The 22,386-nt window shown below is 35.2% G+C and overlaps 1 protein-coding gene across 1 annotated transcript in view; it reads right to left on the bottom strand.

Moving 5' to 3' along the window:
* CEP128 (centrosomal protein 128kDa) overlaps positions 1–22,386 on the bottom strand; it is a 477,957-nt gene that overhangs the window by 60,075 nt on the left and 395,496 nt on the right. Inside the window, exon 22 of the mRNA XM_011949470.1 lies at positions 19,549–19,572. Coding sequence (XP_011804860.1) covers positions 19,549–19,572 — 24 coding nt within the window. The remainder of the gene's footprint in view (positions 1–19,548; positions 19,573–22,386) is intronic.

Below are 22,386 nucleotides of genomic sequence, written 5' to 3'. Positions count from 1 at the left end.
AACTTCTGAAAATGTCATATATGTCCACAAAATGTTTTCTCTAATGTTTTCATTTGTGGTATCCTTCTGATTAAGGACAGGCAGCAAAACGTAGTAAAAAAAGATCATTGATAAGAAGAAATCAGGAGATACAAGGTTATAGCTCAGCTTTGACATTACCAGTTGTATGAACTTGGGCAAACAATTTAACCCATGGTTCTCAGTTTCTAAGTCAGGAGATGGGAAAATAGGATCTGAACATCTCTAATAACCTTTTTGGCAGTAGCCGTAGTCCACTGTAGCATTAACTTCTCCCTATAGCAGGTTAAGATCTGCTTTTTAAGCTTGAAAGGCTGGAAAGGGTATGGAGAAACAAAGATTTTATAAAGAGAAAGCAAACTAAGGAAAAAAAGTAGATATGGGGTTCTTGGGGTTAATATTTACCCAAGAATACCTATGGGGTGGAAAAAGCTTCACCCTTCTATGGCAGAAAGTGAAGCTAATGACTGTGTTAAAACAAACAAACAAACAGGAAAAAAGACATTTTTGTTTCCTCGGGTGTTTACCCCATGAAATTACCAACTCCAAATATTTGTCATGGTGTATTTTTAGAAAAGATGCCTCCAAAAGTAGGCAATGAACTTGCTTTTCATTTTTTTCACCTTATAACTGGCCTAACTTAAAAAAAAAAAAAAAAAAAGGTTTCACAATTTTCCCCTTATCTAAATACTGCTGATTAGCTTCTGGTTTTATTGCCACAAATGTTACTCCACACTTTTGCTTCTCTCCTGAAAGCTTCTGTGCCATCGTGACTTTATACATGAAGGTCTATCTGTCTGTAATGTTCTCTATATGTTGCTTAAATTAGCTCACTGATTCTCCTGCAAGATGAGGCTTGGTCACTGCCTCCTCTAACATGATAGTTAAGAGCTTGGGCTCTTGAGGCAGTCTACCTGAGTTTAAACCCTGGGTTAGTCACCTACTGGCTATGTGTCTATAGAAAAGTTCCTGATCCCTCTACAGTGGGACTCAGTTTCCTAATTTTGCAGAGTTGTTGTAAGGATCAAATACATTAACACATGTAAAGTGCTTAGAGCAGGGCTTGGCATGTGGTAAGCACTCAATAAATGTTAGCTATTACTGCAGTGATAATACTAGTTATTATTCTGTGAGCCTTTCCTCTAAACTCTGGGTTAGGTGCCCATCCTTAGTATTTCCTGTGTGTATATGTACCTCCCATCCTGTGTGTAATTATTTTGTAATGTGTGTTTACTTGTCTCTGCAAATTCCTTAAAGGGAGGATGATATTTTTACCTATATTGCCAGTGCTGAGTACTTGGTATCACACACAAATAAATTTCAGTTTTATTAAATAAAACCTTCTTATAATAAACATATACAAAGATACATTTAGACTGCAAATTCCTTACACTGCAAATTCCTTACACTGCATTGAGAAATTACACTGCAAATTCCTTAAAGGGAGGATGCAAATTATACTTAATTCATTACACTGCAAATTCCTTAAAGGGAGGATGATATTTTTACCTATATTGAGTACTTGATATTTACCAGTGCTGAGTACTTGGTATCACACACAAATAAATTTCAGTTTTATTAAACAAAACCTTCTTCTAATAAACATACACAAAGATACATTTAGAACTTAGAAATACTGTGGCAAGAAAAATATTGCAAGATTATATTTTAAATGTAGAATTGAAAAATCGACTATCTTTGAGGGACAGAGAATATTTCTCAACAGACTCAAAATTAAAGAAATAATAAAAACAAAAAACAGAACTGAAAGAAGAATGAGGGGACAGTAAAGTTCCCCATGAGTTAAAGAGAGGAAGATGAGAACCAAGTCTTCTGTGGACCTAATTACGTGGCACAGGTGTGAGTGCTCTGAAGAGCAATGTGCTTCCTATGGATGAATCGACAGGAGCTTAGCCCTGAGTGACAATGATGGGGACACGCAACACAGGGCAGATACTGAGAAATGCTAATCATTTCCCTGAATCCTGCAAAGCCCTGGCCCCAAGTCCTCAAGACACTCTCAAATAGGTAATCACATTTGTCTCTTCCATATTTAACCTGGAGCAGAGGGTCCTGATAAAGAGCTCTGATTAGGAATGATCATTGTTCTGGCTGAGGTAGGGTCCAGGTTGATTTATTTAAAAGCACCTTGGTGAGGTAAACATACTTAATCTTCTATGTTCTCAAAATAAAGGGCTACTTTCTCTTTTAGAGATGTCCTGTGTTCTCAAAGAGAACGACAAAATAAATTAATCAGTTTCCATTACTTCACACACAGCGCTTGGATGTTGAAAGACCATGTGAACAGCTAATCCCCCTATACAGATGAGTTTCTTGTGACAGGCAGATCAGATCTAAAGAGAAATCCGGCAATGTATTTTATTTTTATCATTGTGGAATTGAGATTTATTTCAAAAAGAAGTGAGATCAACTATGCCTATATTTTTAAAGTTTACTTTCATAATTAATCCTTTTTTGAACACTCAGAAACACTCTTCTGGCTCTTGTAGCAAAGTGTTTCCCTGGCGACTGCTGTCAAAGCAGACAGAAGCGGAGACTATCAGGTATATTTTAAAACCTTCAAAAATCCAGCTGCACTGTCTCAAAGAATCCTCACTACCAAACCATACTTAGTTAAAAGCACCAATAATCTGAAGTTAGAGCAATATATTTTGACAAACAATTCATCTAAACAGCTAATGTTAAAGGTTAACTTTAAGTACGATTGAGATGTTCTATTAGGCTATGTCCTAAATGGCTGAACAAAGGGTATTAAGAGGGTACATATAGAGTACCTGTGAGCACATGTATGTATTTTTGAAGTTGGCCTGGTGCTGAATTTTCAACCACTGGCTGAGAAAAATGGATCATGAAAACCAGTGGATACAATACAGCTGACAATGTTATTTGGTGAACACATTCATCTAAGATTCGCCACAACCAATTGTTTTCCTGAAACTCCAATAGCTAGAAAGTCCTTCCCCTCCCCGCCCAAATGAAAGCCACGCATTCATGCAACTGGAAAACAATGAAGCTTTGTGGCTGGTGGTAAGTAGGAAAAAGAGCTGGTCTTGCCAAAACAATTTCAAGTTTTGAACTCAAGCCCCCTCCCCTACTTCATTGTACATACTCAACTAAAATGAGTAAGTCCTGCAGCTTTACTAGACACATTAGTAACTAAAAGTAGCCAAAACCACACAACTTTGGACATTTCAAGTGTGCTATGAAAGCTCTAGAAAACATGCAATACTCTGAAAATTAGGCAGGATTTCACAAAAGCTTATTAACAGAACTGGATACGGCATCCAGTCTTTCCTGTACTCAGCAAGCATTTACTAGTACCTACTATGTGCAAATCAAATCTACAACATCTCTATGCCAGATTTCATTCTGCTAAAGTTGACCAGATTCAGCTCAAGAACATTCTTCGGGTTTCTGAATGAAAACAGGTCAATAGAGATAAACATGTACATTATATCATAATTTTTCATTAGCCATCTTTTTTTTCTCATTAAATCGAAAACTCTTAAACATAGGGATTGTCTTAGTTTGGCTGCTAAGTAATAAAATAGGTAATAAAAATACCAGAGAGTGGGTGGCTTAAACAACAAATTTGTTCTCATAGTTCTGGAGGCTGGGAAGTCGAAGACAAAGGCTCCCGCAGATCTTATGTCTGGTGAGCAGCTGCTTCCTAGCTTCTGTAGACAGCCACCTTTTTGAGGTGTCCTCGCATAGTCAGGAGAGAGACCATCTCTCTAGTATCTTTTGCTTCTTGTACGGGCACTAATTCCATCATGCAGGCTCCATCCTCATGACCTCATCTAAACCTAATAATCTTCCAAAGGGTCTACCTGACTTGCCAGCTTGCAAGTTGGGCAAAATCTCAGACCCTCACGGATATACTTTGGGCAATACAATAAAAATATAAAGTATTATGTAATAGAGATTATTTAGTTCATTGACTCTCACATCCTTCTATGCGATTCCATAATTCCTCTATTTTCGTATTTATTTTAGTTCTTTCTAGCACAGTTAGAAACAATTGATGAATAATGATAAAATAATTTCCAGAATGATAAAATAGCTAAATCCTTCAAGAAGATGAGATTACCAAGATCTTTTATGTATCTGCAAGACAGAATGAGACTTACTCTATTTTAAAAATAAGGAAAATCTCTATTTGTGTCTTCATAGAAGATATTTTTAAAAAGGATAAAAGTTTTTTTTAAAAAAATCAATACTTAAAAAAAACTTTAAAAACCAAGATTGGGTTCAATTGACCCTGATGGTAGACTCAGAAGTAAACTACCTTTGAAAAGCTCTCAACCTTTTACCATCATTCTCAGAGTCCTCTTTATCCTCTTAGTCTCAAGTTTCTCCTCCCTGTGAGTCTGCCCAAACCACTTCTGTGGAGTCTGACAGAACTTCAAACAAGAAGTACTTGTCCCATGCCACCCTCCAGTGCAGTGCCTATGAGAAGGAATCACGCTTCCTACTCAGTCCATTGCATGGAGAAGTTGGTTATCACATGTTGAATGGAGAAATGAATGAAAGGCAATGCGTGTGATGCAACAAAGGATTAACACAAAAGTAGTAAGAGGAAAAATTAGAAAAGGAAGATGAGAGGGGCAGTTTACATAATCCTAATATATCAGCAATTAGACTGATTTACCATAAAAATAAAAAACAACTACTAATTTGTTTTTAACTGTTTATATAGTTTCCAAATATAATGGTTTTGTAAATCAGTCCATTTGTTGTAATTTGTTAAAATAAGAGAATTTGTCATTTGGTGAGTTCATGACTGAGCAAACTGGTCCTTGAAGTTAATTCTGACAAATTTTAATGTTAACAAAAGGCTAAAATTAAGCTCCCTAGATCCTTGGACACTTACGGAAAATAACGTGTGAGAAAGAATCTTGCAACTGTTGTTTCAATAGATTAAAAAGAAAAAATCCTGGGGAGAGAAGACATGATACTATCAGCAGAAAAGACATGAAATTAAGTCTGTGAAACTAAGTAGGACAAAATCCAATAGACAGGAAAGCAGAGTAACACCAGGTTTTAGGGGACGGACACACTAAAGGCACATTCTTGAAGGACATGTTGAAGATGGCATAAATCAGTGATTCTCAACCACAGCTGTACATTACAATCATCTGGCAAGCTTTAAAAAATACTTGGTCCTACCCTGGGTCAACTGAATCTAGGGGTGAGGGTGTGTCGAACTAAAATTACTGGAGTTATTAAATAAGAACTCTAAATCTAAATTTCTTACAGCCTACATGTAAAATAACTGAACTGAATTTTGGAGGTAAAATTAATATAACACAGAGTGCCAAGGCACATAACCAGAGTGGCAATACTAGGATAGAATGTAAATGTCCTGATTAATGAGCAAAACCTTTCCAGTCTACACACTGCTCTTGTGACTGGTAAAGGTAACGCATACATCAGGGAGGATTGTTTTTAAAATTTAGAAAAGGACTTTCCCATCCATTATCTCATCTGACCTTCTGAGCAAACCTGTGACACATGCAGGATAAAAATTAGGCCCATTTCCTAGATAATAGAAACCAGGCTTGGAGAGGTTAAGTGAATCGCCCATGTGAAAAAGCCAGAATTCACAACCAGGTCTTCTAACTCCCATCCACCAGAGTTGGAGAGCACCAGGCTTTTGCCTTACCCTGTCACTTAATTCCTACGCTTTTGGAACCAACGTACTCTTCTTCAAACACAAACTAATAGAGAAGTAGGAGCTTTGAAATATTTCACAGAAAAATGAGGTTTGAGTTAGAAATGAAAGTGTTAAAACAAAAATCAGAAGTTCTTGGAAAAGAAGATGTAAAGGAAGTACTTCACAGAGTCCAAACATTTTAACTCAGTGAGTCTATCTATGTTTCAGTGGCTTTCTAAAACCACTAAATGGTTAATGCCTGACAGCAATCAACCAACCATGTCAAGGCCTTTGCTGTGGATAGAAAGCATAGGTAGCAGTGAGATGTGAGGAGAGAAAAACATTGCAAAAGCTCCAGAAAATCACTTACGGAAGACCAGCTAGCAAAATAATTTAAGAAGTGAGCCTAAAGAGAACAACGAGGGACAGGCTGTTTTGACAGTTTGGCCTTTTACTGTTTGATGTTCCAATATAATATAATTGGGGCATATAATAGAATGAAATCATATACTAGTGTTAAATAATTGACAAGAGAACACTTTGGGTATTTATATTAATAGTGCTAATAGAACAATTTATACTCTCTCCAGCCTTCCATCTGAGATCAAAGTTGAATAAAAGCTCTAAACAAACTTTATAAAATCTTGTGTAAGTGGTATTACAGCTGTTATGCAGATGCATAAAAAAAGGTCAACTGAGGTGTTTAATATCACTGACAAAGCTCAAGACATAACGAGGAATGCAATCTAGGGGCAGGCCAACTCTTCAACATTCAAAAGGAGGAAAACTAGATCAAAGTTGTTTCATGAAACTCCATTTACCAATGAGCTTAGGGCATATTATGACAATTTTAAATATGGTCCAAAAATGTCCATACCCTATTTCTTCTTACCCTGCTCAAGGTAAATATGGGATTTGATTGCAAATTTTCTTCCTCTTCACTTTGTATCATTTAGTAGATACTTGCAAAGCGTTCCTTACACATATCTTCATTACTCTCACCAGTCACAAGTGGAGGATATCGAATAGAAAGAATGCTGTGTTGCTAATCAGGACATCTGAATTTTAGCCCTAGTTTTGTCACATTTAGAAAATCATAAACTCCTTTGGCCTTTAGACTTCTCTTGAATAGGGTGAGGGGTTTTGACAAGGATTTCTAGCATTGAGTTCTAACATTATCTAAAATGTGAGAACCGTGGCAGCAGGAACCTCGTCCACTGTATGCTTTACGACAGTGTTGAGACATGGTAGGGACTTAATAACTCATACATAATATAATATGATTAAACTAGGGTAAGTTGTTTGATAGTAACTATTGGCAACATAGAAATTTTGTGAAGACCCCAGATTTTTAATTCCTCCTATATTAGACTAAAGTCTACTAGGGAGAGAAATTTTTTTGTTTGTTTGTTTTGTTTTTTTGAGATGGAGCTTCTCTCTTGTTGCCCAAGCTAGAGTGCAATGGCGTGATCTCAGCTCACTGCAACCTCCACCTCTCAGGTTCAAATGATTCCTCCGCCTCAGTCTCCTGAGTAGCTGGGATTACAGGCGCACACCACCACACCCAGCTAATTTTTTGTATTTTTAGTAGAAACGTGGTTTCACCATGTTAGCCAGGCTAGTCTCGAACTCCTGACCTCAGGTGATTCACCCTCCTCGGCCTTCCAAAGTGCTGGAATTACAGGTGTGAGCCGCTGCGCCCTGCTGGGAGGGAAACTTTTAAAGATGATCTAGTCCAGCCCAATCATGAAAAATAATAATAATAATTGAAATTCAGAAAGGTTAAATAATTTGGCCAGGGTCATGTGCCTGGCTATGGTGGAGACATGACCAGTATCTACATTTTCTGACTAATAAACAGATACTATTTTTTATCATATCACTTTCCATCATTTAAAACTAGTCATATAATAATTTTCAGCTGAAGACTGAAGGGAATTTGTTAAAATTGGATGCACAAAATACAAATTCTCCATATCAGATTTTCATTAAAGACTATTTAAAATGTATATAAAATATACTATTCTCACCTACTATATATTGTGAGTGTAATACAAATATCTTGTTTTATAGTTAAGTTAGGATCTTAAAAAAATATCAGATATGCTCTCATTACTCTGAGATTTCACCCAGACAGGCTCTCTTAAAGAGCAGAAAGCATTTCTTATATGTGTTGTATTTTACAGAAAGACACTGCCACTGTGCTTTACAATATACATTCATATTATCTTTACAATATAAAGCAAGAGCTTTTACCAAGAGAATGCATTGTTCTTAACATTGTTTAGAAAAGGCCGATAAAACACATTATCAACCAAGGAAGTTAGAAAGGCAGTATGACTACTTATCAGCATCAAATACAATGAGGTCAGACTGACCTCCAAACACTGAGCAATTCAATAATACTAAATTCATCTGCTGGTGAAGTTGCATTCATTATGTAATTTCTCAGTGATACCTTTCCTATGTTATCATGTTTATGAAACATTTGACAGGGCTGTAGAAAACAATTTTTACAGGCTGAAAGAAGCCTCACATTTTTTAAGTTGGTCATCACCTTCTGCCACAAGGTTGTAACTCTGCATAAACAGCCCACTTGTTTTAGCAGTATTTTCTACAATTTGACCATAAACAATCATGTTTCAGAAGCTTAACCCTTTGAAGATATCCCTATTACTGGAAAACGTACATAGCTTAATACTGACTAACATAGAATATGGGCTGTGTATTTTGGGACAGGGTGGAGAAAGGAGAATGTCTAGATTGTTTCACCCAAGATCCCTCATGAGAGATTCATGAGGATATTTCCGTTTGCCCTCGATGCGAATATACAGAAGGTAGACCAACATTAGAGCAGTGGGAAACTTGGCAGAACGGGCTAGGACAGGGTTTGTGCAAAACCTTTTTCCGGTTTCAGTTTGAATGGGTTCCCAGGAAGTGTCAAGTCTGAACAAATCCAAAATTTTACAATGTAGCTCAGCCAAAACTGCTGGGATTCACCTGATTCTGGGTCAAAACTGTAACAGAGCACACTGCGTTTTATTTGGTGTAAAGCCAATTGGACTGAACCTTTCAGGCAACTTCAATGAGAGGCTCATAGCCTTGGCAAAACCAAAAATGAACCTAGCTTGATCTTTGGTTTTAAAGCAGCAAGTTCTGGCTTTGTAAAGAGATAAAGGCAAGTTTTCCTTAGCTTCAAGATTCTTACAAATACTTAAGAGAGGCACTGCAAATAATTAGCAGTTATTTGGCCAGATCTACATTATCAAGTCAGTTGTTTCCTGAGTTTAACAGTGGCACTTTAGTAAGTACTGTAACTCATTTGGGTCTATATATTCTTAAGTTCCCTAGAGCACGATTTAGTGTCCTAACAAAGAGCAATGGCTCTTCAACTTCAGTGCCTGTAGAGTGATTTGCACATGCAGTAGGATGAAGCACAATCAGTGTTAGATCCAGGGTAAAAAGGGAAAAAAATTAAAAATAAAAACTCCAATAGCAATTGTCTACTCCAACACAAACAGGTGAAGTAAGTGTCTATGACGTTACTTAGTCTGTAATTTCCAGAGACACATGGGCATCTTCTTACAACCTTGGACACCTAATCTTGAAGCTCAGCTAATGTGTACAGTTCAATGAATCTTTCAGAGATATGCTTCAGACTCTACAGTGTTTTTAAAAGAAAAGTCATATTTCTAAGAGTTTTCCAGTGTTTTGTAATATTTCTCAATATAGGCATATGAGTATATATTTTTCTCTATACAGCTTTAGCTTAGGATTTACCCCATTTTAAGTTGTGTTAGCTCTGTAAGTATATTTCGAAAATAAGGGAGATAAGATTTTTTTAAGTATTTGGGGAGCTGATTAAATGCTGACTAATTGCAACTACTAATTACACATTTGCTCTAAGTCAATGGTTTTCAAAATTAAGTTTTAAAGCTATGTATCCCTCTCTCACACACGTTTTTAAGTTATCTAATGTTTTTAATCATAAGCTTAAGTAGTTGCAAAGGATGACATTTTCTTGCAATATTGTAAAGAATGACGTTTTCAAATAAAACTCATTCATATAAATAATATAAATGTATCCAGTAAACTTTAAATAACTCAGTAATGTGTTGCCACTGTTTATCCACGTACAAAATAAATACGACCATTGTTAAAAGACAGATTTTTTTCTGGTTCCTTTTTTCCCTTCAGTTTACACTAATATAAAATATATTTATGTTCATAAGTGTTTTTATCATTTTGCCAGACTTCATCCTTCTCTGTAACAATGTATATATATAAATATAGAGAAAAAATTGGTTTTTAAAATTCTCTGAGACCATAAAGCTCTATGTTATACATTTTTACAGACTGGATTAGCATTATAATTAATATTAGGTATATTATAAATTTTGAGAAAAATTATTAAATGTGAAATGTAAAAAAAAAATCCAAAGCTTCCAAAAAGTATATCTCTTGATGGAATAAATATAGCTTCCTCTTCTCCCACACTGAGTTAGTTCACATAACCCTAGCTAAATGTTAATTTTTGTTTGAATAAGACAGGGTTTCATTTCATTTCTATTCCTATTATTTCTATAGATTTAATCACAAATCTTGTTCACATAAAAAGTACATGAGAATGAAAGTTTTGTTATAACAATGTTACTCAATTCTTGAATGTTTTCCTACTCTTATGGTAAATATTACATAGTGATCTGTCATCAAAATTAATTTTAATAATCTATCAGCCCTACAAAGTTCTCTTTTGACTTTGTTGAAAGCAAAGAATGAGAAACTACCTGACTTACCAAAGGACTATTATGCAGTTATTTAGATCATTTACTTCCTATTTCTGGAAGGTATGCCAAAAAGGCTTTATTCGTCAAGATTTATCATGTAACTGTTTTTCTTTTGTTTAACTCAACATATACAGGAAGGGTTGAGACAAATAAAAATCTTGCTAACTTTAACACTATTCTATTAGTGTAATCTTTTTGATATATTTATTTTATCTCAGCATTAAATATGGTTCCATATAAACCCCAGACTTACAGATTGGCAAAGCCAGTCCTCACTGTCAAACCAATCAGCCAAATCACTCTTGCTTTATGGTACAGAAAGAATCTGACTTCATTTCTCAATTAAATGGAATGGTGTTTATGTGTGTCCCTGTGAAAACTGTCTCACTTTTGAATCATAATTCTAAAACAGATAAATAGGTAAAGCATGGAGCTCTGCTAGAGTTTGTCACCTGGATGAAATAAGACACTGCTGCCTTTAATGATTTCTTATCAACACTCTCTTAGCTTTGATTTCTGGAGCTATACATCCTTTGATTATAGTAGAGTAGTGGAAGAGGTGAGGTTATTAAATAAAAATGTCTTCACCTCCCCCCCGCAATAAACAGAATATATCTAGTTCAGAACACCTCAACCCCAGTATCCCATATATCAAATACAGCTCTTTGTTCTTAACAAAAATATATGTGCAACTAAGAAGGATAAGAAGTCTTACCTCGGGGCCTTGATTAAAGAAGGCCAGCAGGCACAAAAATCTTAAACTACCCCTTTGCTTAGCACCTTAAAGTGCCTGGGGGAATTTGCCTCATGGAACTCAGGACGGGTGAGAAATAGGCCTGTTTTTTTTTTTTTTTTTTTTTTGGTTGTTGTTGTCTGTTTGTTTTTTAGATAAAGTGGGAGAAAGTCAATTATGAAAGGTACGATGGCCTTTCAAAGCAGAGTCATTTTAGGAGAAAGTGTATCTGGAAACTGAAGCTATAAAAACCAATTCTCAGTTAGCTGGGCGTGGCGGTAGGCACTTGTAATCCCAGTTACATGGGAGGCTGAGGCAGGAGAATTGTTTGAATGCGGGAGATGGAGGTTGCAGTGGGCCGAGATGGCACCACTGCACCCCCAGCCTGGGTAACAGAGTGAAACTCCATCTCAAAAGCAAAAACAAAAAACTGTAAGCCAATTCTCTTAAAACTATTTGTGCCTGACTACCTCTTGGAAGATCTCTGTATACTCCCAGGGGCATGCTACCCCAGTTAGAACATGCTGTTACTTACCAGCTCTCTTTGAACATTCCTGTTGGGGTAGGCATTAATCATTTTGCAGTAAAAAGCTTTTAAAAAGTTATACTAACATGTTTCAATTCCCTTTAGTTTTTAAATTTTTTTTTTGGTGAAATATGTCATTAATACACAATTATAAGTAAAATATATAATACAGTTTAAAGAAAATGACAATCGGTGGTTTTAATTAGTGTCTCCCTGATTGCTAATGAAAAATGTCTTCTCACATGTTTCTTTTTCAATAGAGATGCTTGCTTATGCCCTTTGATCTTCTTTTGTCCCTTTTAAAAGCTTGGATATCTTTTCTAATTGTTTTTTAGGCAATAAGATTTGGACACAAATTGGTAGTCAGTTATATCTGCTACAAACATATTCTATGTGTGGCTTTTCACTCTTTTTATGTCGTATTTTTATTTGGTTTACAGAAGGTCTTAATTTTAACATGGTAATTTGAGTCACTTCTTTTATATGATCCATTATTTCAATGCCTTGTTTGCCTTTTTTTTTCCCTTTAGAAATCTCCTTCAGTTCCAGGGTTATGAAAATATTCAACAATTTTTTTTTTGTTCTAAAAATCTTATGGTTTGCCATTCACATTTTGGTTTTCTTTCTCTCTTTCTTTTTAAATTATACTTTAAGTTCTGGGATACATATGCAGAACGTGCAGGTTTGTTACACAGGTATACATGTGCTGTGGTGGTTTGCTGCACCCATCAATCTGTCATTTAGGTTTTAAGTCCCGCATGCATTAGATATTTGTCCTAGTGCTCTCCCTCCCTTACCCCCAACCCACTGACATGCCCCGGTGTGTGATGTTTGCTCCCTGTGTAAATGTGTTCTCATGTTCAACTCCCACTTATGAGTGAGAACACCACATTTTTGCATCTGATATGAAATAGAGGTTCAGTTTAATATTTATAATACTATCTATGGAAAAGTTCATCCTTACTCCGCCGATATGTGATGTCATTTGTGTCAGACATCAAGTTTCCATATGTATTTCTGTTTCTGGGTTCTCTATTTGATTACACTGACCAACTTATATATTCCTTTACCAAGACAACAACACTATCTTAATTTCCATAGTTTTAATACGTTTTGATATATATTTAAGAAAACCTCCCTTACTTTGTTCTTCAGAAATTTCTTGGCTAGAGTGTCTTCTCTATAAAACACTTGTGATTCTTTTTAAAGTTTTTTCTCTTATGTACTTTGAATTTTTTGTTATTTTTGCATTGGTATAGTGTTAATTACATTTTCTTAGTAATTGTTGCTTGGAGTTAGAAGTAAAATATACTGTTTTTTAATCAAAGAAATTGATAAACTCTATATTTTTTCAGAATTTAACTTTGAATTCCTTGGGCATTTTATATAAACAAGAACAGTATTTGCAAATATCAATGTTACTGCACTGGCTAGGACCATCTGCACAGTGTCTAACAGAAGCTGTGCAACAGCACATCCTTTGTTCCTGGTCATGGAGGAGGATGTCAGCATTTCAGTGCTAAGGTGATTTACCCATAGACTTTTTTTCCATATGACCTTTATGAGATTAAGAAAGTTTCCCTCTATTCTTAGTTTAATAGAATGTTTATGATGATGATGATGATGGTGGTGGTGGTGGTGGTGGTGGTGGAATCAATGCTTCTTATTCATTTACGGGGATGGCCTTTTCAAATTTTATTTCTCCCTAATCTGTCACTATGCTATAAATTACATTGATTAATTTTCTAATGTTAAACCAACTTGTTTAACTCAACTGAACTGCTGGAACAAACTCAACTTGTTCACGATGAGTTATTCTTTTTAAACACTCCTAAATCTATTTCGCTAATCTTTTGTATAAATTTTTGCATTCGTGTTAATGACTAAGGGTCTAAATTCCCTTACTTATTCTTATGCTTGGTTGTAGCACAAACACTATGCTGACTCAGGATATAAACTGGGCATGTTCCCTCTTTTTCTAGTCTCTGGAAGAGTTTTATAAAACTGAAATTATCTGCCCCTAGAACATTTGGTAGAACTTATGTATAAAATTATTTGGGCTTGGTAGCCCTTTTCTGATTAAATTTTAATTGACTAAAAATAGTTGATTAAAATTATTTTTAAAAAAATTTAGTCATGCTATTTCTTCTTCATTTTTGAAAATTACATTTTTCTAGGAATTTATTTCTCTAATTTATAATTAGAAAATTATTCAGAATACTTTGCTATGTGGTTAAATTCTCCAAGACCTGTAGTTATATCCTTTTTTTCCAATCATAATGGACAACGGTCTTTTTTACTATGATTCGTTGGTCAAACAACAGACTTCACTTTGTTAGCCCTGTCTATTGCATGTTTTTTTTCTATTTCATTAATTTTCAGTCTTTATTTTTTCCCTTCTTGTGTTTTCTTTAGGTTTTACTCTTTTAATTTCCTTTTAATATCTTATGTTGGGTGATAAGCTCATTAATTTTTATCCATTTTTTTAACATAAGCACTAAAGCCTTTACATTTCATCATAGATAACACTACTATTATATCCCATATATTTTAACACATTAATATTTTAATCATTCAGTTCTGTACAAAATTTACACTACATTTTTTGACCTGTGAATTGTTTAAAAGTTTGCTTTGTAATTTCTAAAAGCCTATGGTCTATATGGTTATTTTTTTGAATCTTAGAGCTAGCTATGACTATGTCACTAAGTTCTGGTCCATGGATATGAACAGAAATGGTATGTGCAACTTCCAGTTTCCACTATTTTCAGTTTCCACTACAGGGGAGTTACATGCCCTCCCTTTCCTTCATTTTTCTAGTTAGTATGCAAATATAAGGGCAAGAGGTGGCATAGGCATTGGATAATGAGGACAGAGCAACAACATATTGAGGATCATGGTGCAAAAGACAGAAGGAACAAAAAGACAGAAGGAACGTAGCGTTCTAACACCATGGGGACACTACCTGCCAATGGATAGCTTATGTTTGGACTAGCACATGAGATAAATTAATTTTTATGTTACTTAACCCACTATTATTTTGAGTGTTTCTCCAACTTTAACTAATACAAAGGTATGAGAATCAACATTATCATGGTATTAATGGAAATGAAAATAAAGACAGATTTAAAGGGTGATATGAAAAACTGCATTTATATCACCAAAGTGAATTGCCTTACAATCCCTTTCACTTCCTGAAAGGACCCTTACTGTAGTATCTATATTTTCTTTTCCCCCATGACCTCCCACTTACTAAGTTTGCTAGTTCCTTTCTCTAAACAAGGGTATGCACTTTGCCTTTGCATGCACTCTGCTCTGGCACCAAACTGCCCCTACTCCTAATTTTCCAAGCACATTTCTAAGGCTGGATTCCCTCCAATGTGCACTTTCCCTCTTCCTGCTGCAGTCTCTTACTATTCCACACCGTCCTGCACACTGTCACTACATTTATAGACCCCATCCACCACACCACGATCCCTCATTAAAAGCCACCAATGGCAGCCTATTGGCGTAATACCTATGCTCCCACTTTCTACCTCCCAACCTTGAAATGCAGATGGCAGAAAATGTAAGGTGATCACAGCACTCTTTCTGGAAGAGCAAACAGAAAAAAATCCTTCCCAACAGAATGTTTCAGTAACTAGTACTGACCAGTATGAACTAACATTTGGGAAGGACCTATTTAGATTCTGTTATAAAAGATCCCTGATGTAAAAGATATAAAACTCTGATATAAAAAAATCAAGTCTAAACTGCTTGGTTTGTATTCCAGAACACCAGAATGACCCCTCTTACTCTCTCAAACTGTTATCTATCTCTCTATACATTATCTCCTATGAACCTACAGGGAAGAAATGTGAAAAGACTTTGAAATGGAACAGAAACTTACTAGGTATCTTCAGTGAAGACCTAGTTTTTGCCTAGCACACCTGTCTGGGTTTTCCGATTCTGTGGGATCTCTGTGCTCTCACCATCTTTGAGTTATTTATAACTTTATGAGTTGCAGATAACTGATAACAACACAAATAATTTTTGTTTACAGACAATAAATTTTGTCTGGTAGAGTTCCATTGATTTTCCTTCCTCATTGTAGAAGTCAATTTTGTCTTTATTCAAAACACATGTTAGCACTCTGTAGTGCTTATATATGTGTGGTTGTTTAAATACTCCTTTAAGTCATTTGTAACTTCTTGTTCATTCCCTCATTAATTAATGAGTTAAATAAACACATTTGTTACAAGTTAATTTTATATGTGTATGGGAGTCATGACTTTACCTTAAAAAATCCTTTTAACAAACCCTTTTGTTCATTACTGTCTTAGACTTTGATTACATCTCCAATATGAAAGGTCTTCTCTGGCTCTTTCTACCTGACTACTGATTCTTCATATTTCAGAAATAAATTTAAGCTCCTTCTCATGTCCTCAAACTGCAAAATCTATCATTTTCACAATGAACCCAGATCACAATGATACCTCAGTTTTCTTTACAATTATCTTTTCTTCAAAAATAGCTTCTGAAAATGCATTATCTTTTTCATTCATGGACTGTATTTTTTTTTTGTTATCTTTCATCATTAATTCATTTAAATGAATGTGTCTTCTTTACCTAATTAGAGTACAAATTCCTTGAAGGACTGATCACAATTTACTTTCCTTTTATCTTTCTTGGTATCAACACACTGCCTCATATTGAGCCCAATACATTTCCACTGCTGAGTCCCATCCTTGGCCCATGAGCTGGGGCTCTCAATCAAGGTTTTTTTTTTTTTCCCATATAATCACTTAGCTTTATTTAGGGAATCAACCCATTCTGTTTTGGCTGAAGGTGGTTCCATCCCAGTAAAATTTACATTAAAATTTAGTGAAGATGGTTAGAGCTTCTGTGAAACACCAAATAGAATATAGTATTGACCAGGAATTCTAGGAAATAAAGAATACATTGCCATGTTTCTGGGGAATTTCTCACAACTACTGGACCAATGCTGTTTATTCCTAAGTACAGTCTTATGTGAGGTTGAGATACTTGCAGTTTGACAGTCATTCTTTCATTCTACAAATGTTTATTGATTGTCTACTATATATCAAACATTTTTGACAGACCCTAGCAATGCATTTGCAAATAAAATGTAGTTTCTAATCCAAGGAGCTTACCTGCTATTAAAGAAAGAGAGGGAAAAGTTGAGGAAGACAGGGAAAAATGGGCACGTGACTGTGACCTAAGCAGATAGATGCTTAGCTGGCAAGCTAAATCAAGTTTCTTATTTTGATGAAAAGGTGATCTTCTTTTCAGGTATTGTAACTACTGGACTGCTAAAATCAATCTACTGTAAATACTCCTAATGGAATGGTGAAATTTCAAACATTTGCAGACTGATAGCACCATGATATATGCCCTACATGCAACACTTTCAGTACTGTTAATACCATCTCAACCAAATACGGACCAACAACATTTTTCTAAGTTTTAAGCCCTGACTTGAGAGAGAATAATAAATGATCCTGAGAAAGCTTTCAGCATATTTGATTTTATGAACTATAAAGTATTTTATCAGTTGAATAGTCTACCAAGTTCATTAAAATCTGTCCCTTAAAATGTCATATGAAATCAGAGGACTTCATAATATTTGATCATTAACATTATTACTAAGCATTTTAATTTGTATGGTTTTATTTATGATTATTTCAAGTTGAAACTATCAAAAAACTACTGCTGTTTAAAACCTAGTCCATTTAATCAATTTTATTTTTCCCGTGACGACTTTTTATTTTTACCTTTATTCTTATGGGAACCTTTATGATAGGACATTTATGATTCTATTCCTATGTACTTTGTTAGTGAAGAGGTTAGATAAAAAAAATTAACAAATACAAATAGTCATTGTTGCTGATACCATTTTCAGTTTTGCATAGTATATAGGTAGAATTCAAATGATGAAATAAGAAGTAACAAGCAATCACATAATGGTAACGATAACATTTGTTGGTCCTAAATATTTTCACATGCATTTTCTCTCTTAATTCTTAAAGCAACCTGATAAAATAATTTTAATCACAACCATTTTACAGATGAAGAAAACAAGAAAGAAGTCATCTGCTAGGTGTTGCATAAGTGGCATTTTGTACACCAAATCCAGGTCTTGAAACTCAACAATTACGTTTTTGTTCAGATTTTTTTAAAAAGCATTTAATTCGCAGGCCAAATTCTGTTGGCAAGTCACTTTCTAGGGGTAAGTAAAATATATGTGGAAGAACACTAAACATTTTATTCACCAACAATGTCATCATACTGAAACTGAGAATAGTGTACTTTCTAAATGGCCCATTTAAATCTCAGGAAGAAGTTATTTATCCATAGGGTCTGGACACCATCAATCAAAATCACTTGCTTGCATATTACTGAAATGTAGTCCATAATCATCTTTCCTCTCTTCATACTCACAAATAAACATTTCATTTTTTATTAACCTTATTATCTAAATAATTTTTTCCTGCTTGTTAAAAATATAAAAAGAAAAAAAATCACCACTACTAAGATACTTCTAATATTTTATGTATTTTCTTAGTCTTTTTAAATGTAAAATATGCACATTTAATATTTTTATCACTCTTTACTTATCTTTATTTATCACTTTTTCATATATTAGCATGGTAATATTTACTTTTTTGAAAACCTGACTTTTTATGGCTGCATAGTATTTCATCAGATACTTGAAAAACAGAAAGGAATAAAACTAAAATCTATAATTCTTGTGTAACTTATCACTGTTGTGAGTTTTGCTTACTCTCTTCCATTCTTTTTTTATATGCCTGTATTTCTTCATTAAAGTATATACAATTTTATATCTTGAAATTTTTTCCATTTAATATTATAAGCCTTTGCATAACCACTGTGGCATGTTGGGTGAAAATTCCATACACTACAGAACCATAATTTTATTGACAATAAGTTGGTTTTCCTTTACTTTTTTTTGGGGGGGGGGGAGAGTCTTGCACTGTTGCACTGGAGTACAGTGGTGTGACTGCGGCTCACTGCAATCTCCGCCTCCCGGGTTCAAGCAATTCTCCTGCTTCAGCCTCCTGAGTAGCTGAGATTACAGGTGCTCACCACCATGCCCAGCTAATTTCTGTATTTTTAGTAGAGATGGGGTTTCATCACGTTGGCCAGGCTGGTCTCGAACTCCTGACCTCAAGTGATCCACCTGCCTCAGTTTCCCAAAGTGCTGGGATTATGAGTGTGAGCCACTGTGACCAGCCAAAAATAATTTTTCAGTGAATACTGTATGCATATAGTCTTTACATCTACGAGCTTGAAAAATTATTTCTTAATAGTACATTCCTACAAGTAAGATTATTCAGAAAAAGTTGGCATGCTTTCATTATTCTTTTTGTGACACTGGTGGGTGAAAATGTTTATAAAAATGTTAAAATATTAGACATGAAAGATAAATAGCAACCTGATCTCAGTTTCTTATCAACCAATCCTTTTAGTGATCATGAAATACAGTAAAAAATATACCAAGCATTGATTACATTTAATATATTTTTCATAAATTAGTACATCTTGACATGAGAAGTACTGAGAGATGTGACCACTTAAGCACGCCCACATTTTTATTTAATTTTTTTCATTTTAAAGTCTATAGCCACATACCTTTTAGATACAGTTCAGCTTGTTTTCCCCTTTGACACCTTAGATGTAGTTCTAGAAATGATTTCTGAAACTGCTTCCTTTGGTGTGCTCTGAAATCCACATCAGGAGACAGCAGTAATTCTGATACAAGGAGAAAGAAAAGGCCCCAACTTACCGTTTCTAATGCAATTACACGGTCCTGCAAAGAAAGCATAACATATAATTATAAAACGAAGGCTGTTAAAAATTGTTTCAAGTTTACTTAATTTACAGGTATTCTATTTACCATCTATTATTAATAATTTTTTAAAAAATGTAAAAAATAAGAACTACTTGGAATGATCTCTATAACAGAAAAATAGTCGCCAAAGAATGACTGTACTTTTTTTCATTTCATTTAGTGTTAGGACTATAGGGTTTAAGAGTAAATACTACAATTCAATGAAAGGAATAGATCTTGCCACTTTTGCAATGGTAAGATTATTTATAAGGATATAAAATGTTAGATTTGATTATATGAATCACAACTAGACAAGAGTAGTGATATAGACAAGGAATTAAGCACATATTTTAGCTCTTAATTAGGTATACAGTGAAAAAGGTGGTCTCTACAACAAGGTGAAATTCAGACATATCTTCATCAATTAAAATAAATGAGTAAATCATTATTGAAAACAAGGCAGGAAAATAAATTAGAAAGATATGGCACATGCAGCCAATCCTGAGCCCAGATAGGCCTTCATTGTCTACAGCATCTTAGAATGTTTATAGGATTGGCTTTAAAAGGGGTCATTGATAACAGTGCATTAAAAGTTAAATGATTAAGAAAATGTTTGTATTCTCAACTCCACAGTTGTATTCTCAAGTCTTCCCAGAGGAGACATCTATAAACAGGAAGTCCAAATAAAGACTGAATCTGAGACAAAGCAGAGTGTGAAGATTTAAGAAAATGAAAAATCATCCTTTTTAAGGAGGACCGAGGCCATTTGTCTTTGTTTTCTCTCATTTTAAGAACTGGAGGAAGATGGGTGCAATGACTCACGCCTGTAATTCCAGCACTTTGGGAGGCTCAGGTGGACAGATCACAGGAGGCCAGGAGTTCAAGACCAGCCTGGAAAACCTGGTGAAACACCGTCTCTACTAAAAATTAAAAAAATAGCCAGGTGTGGTGCTGCGTGCCCGTAATCCCAGTTACTCGGGAGGCTGCAACAGGAGAATTGCTTGAACCCAGGAATTAGAGGTTGCAGTGAACTGAGATCATGCCACTGCACTCCAGCCTGGGCAACAAAGCAAGAGTACAGCTCAAAAAAATAAAAATAAAATAAAAGAACTAGAGGAAATATGTGGAATCTGGATTTTTAAAAATAAAATTAATCATCTAAAGAAGCATAATGGTTAATACTGAGTGTCAACTTGACTGGATACAAGGATGCAGGGTGTTGATCCTGGGTGTGTCTGTGGGGTGTTACCAAAGGAGATTAGCATTTGAGTAAGTGGGCTGAGGAAGGCAGACCCACTGTTAATCTGGTGGGCACAATCTAATCAGCTGCTGGTGAATATAAAGCAGGCAGAGAAATGTGAAACGGGAGACTGGCCTAGCCTCCCAGCCTACATCTTTCTCCTGTGCTGGATGCTTCCTGCCATGGAACACTGGACTCCAAGTTCTTCAGTTATGGGGCTTGGACTGGCTCTCCTTGCTCCTCAGCTTGCAGACAGCCTATTGTGGGACCTTGTGATCGTGTAACTTAATACTTAATAACTCCCGTTTATATATACATATATATACACACACATGTATATTCATGTGTGTGTATATATATAGATACACATGTGTATATGTATGTGTGTGTGTGTGTGTGTGTGTGTATCTCCTACTAATTCTATCCCTCTAAGAGAACTTTGACTAATACAAGAAGTAAAGAGAGAGAAATGGTGCACAGAATGACTCAGCCCAGGTCTCTTGTGGTCCTGCAGGGACCCACACAGACCTAGGACACTTAGAAGCAGAATGAATTCGGCCCCTACTGGCATTCTCTCAGTATCACATGAAATAGAGGGCTCACTTCTGAAGAGTTCTGCAAACTAACTTCCAGCAATCAGACTGGGAAACAGTTGAACATTTCCACCCTATAAACATTTGGCTATGTGGGCATGAATTAAATGAATACATTATGCAAAATTAGCCCAAAGCAGACTGTTTCTAGCAATATAATCTGTTTAATTGCATTTTGTTGGCATACTTAAGAGGGCCTCACCCTTACCCTCATAATTTTCATAAAATAACTGCTATTTTGTTGGTGACTTGTATATTGTCACATTTGAGCACTTCATAATAAATGCGTATGATGCCTCAGGGGGGTTTTGATCTATTGTTGCCAGGCATCTTATTCATTGTGCATCTGGGACAAAAACCATTCAGCAATACTTTAACATCCTTTGCAGATGGAACAGAACCTCATTAGATGCCTTATCCAGAGAGAAACAGCCTTTGGGCAGTATCATATTTATATGAACCATCTTGGAAGGCTGAAAATATTTACAGCTTTATTTGGGCCTTAAGTTTTCCTTATACCATGGGTTTGTGGGTTGTTATTAGTTAAGATTAACGTATTTTAAAGCATACCTAGAGCTGCTTTTAATATTTTAAATTTTCATATAATGTCAAAACAGAACAGAATTAAACTGTCCTAATTCGTATCTTAGTGTTTAGCAAAGACAAACTGATAGCATTGTAAGTTGTGTATGAGTCCCTTCATTTTACTTAATTTTTCATTTTAAAGGAAATATGTGCCTAGTTTTTGTGAATATGGACTCAAATGGTCAAGACAACTCCATTTTGTGGAAATATGAAGGTCAAATATATATATATATACACACATACACACACACACACACACATATATACATACACTTTTTTTTTTCTTTTTTTGAGATGGAGTCTCACTCTGTCACCCAGGCTGGGGTGCAATGGCGTGATCTTGGCTCACTGCAAGCTCCACCTCCCGGGTTCACT

The sequence above is a fragment of the Colobus angolensis genome, unplaced genomic scaffold (assembly GCF_000951035.1).
Source record: "Colobus angolensis palliatus isolate OR3802 unplaced genomic scaffold, Cang.pa_1.0 Scaffold3, whole genome shotgun sequence".
In the NCBI taxonomy this organism is placed as follows: Eukaryota; Metazoa; Chordata; class Mammalia; order Primates; family Cercopithecidae; genus Colobus; species Colobus angolensis.
The sequence above is the reverse complement of the archived record's forward strand: the minus strand, read 5'-3'. Positions and strand labels throughout refer to the sequence as shown.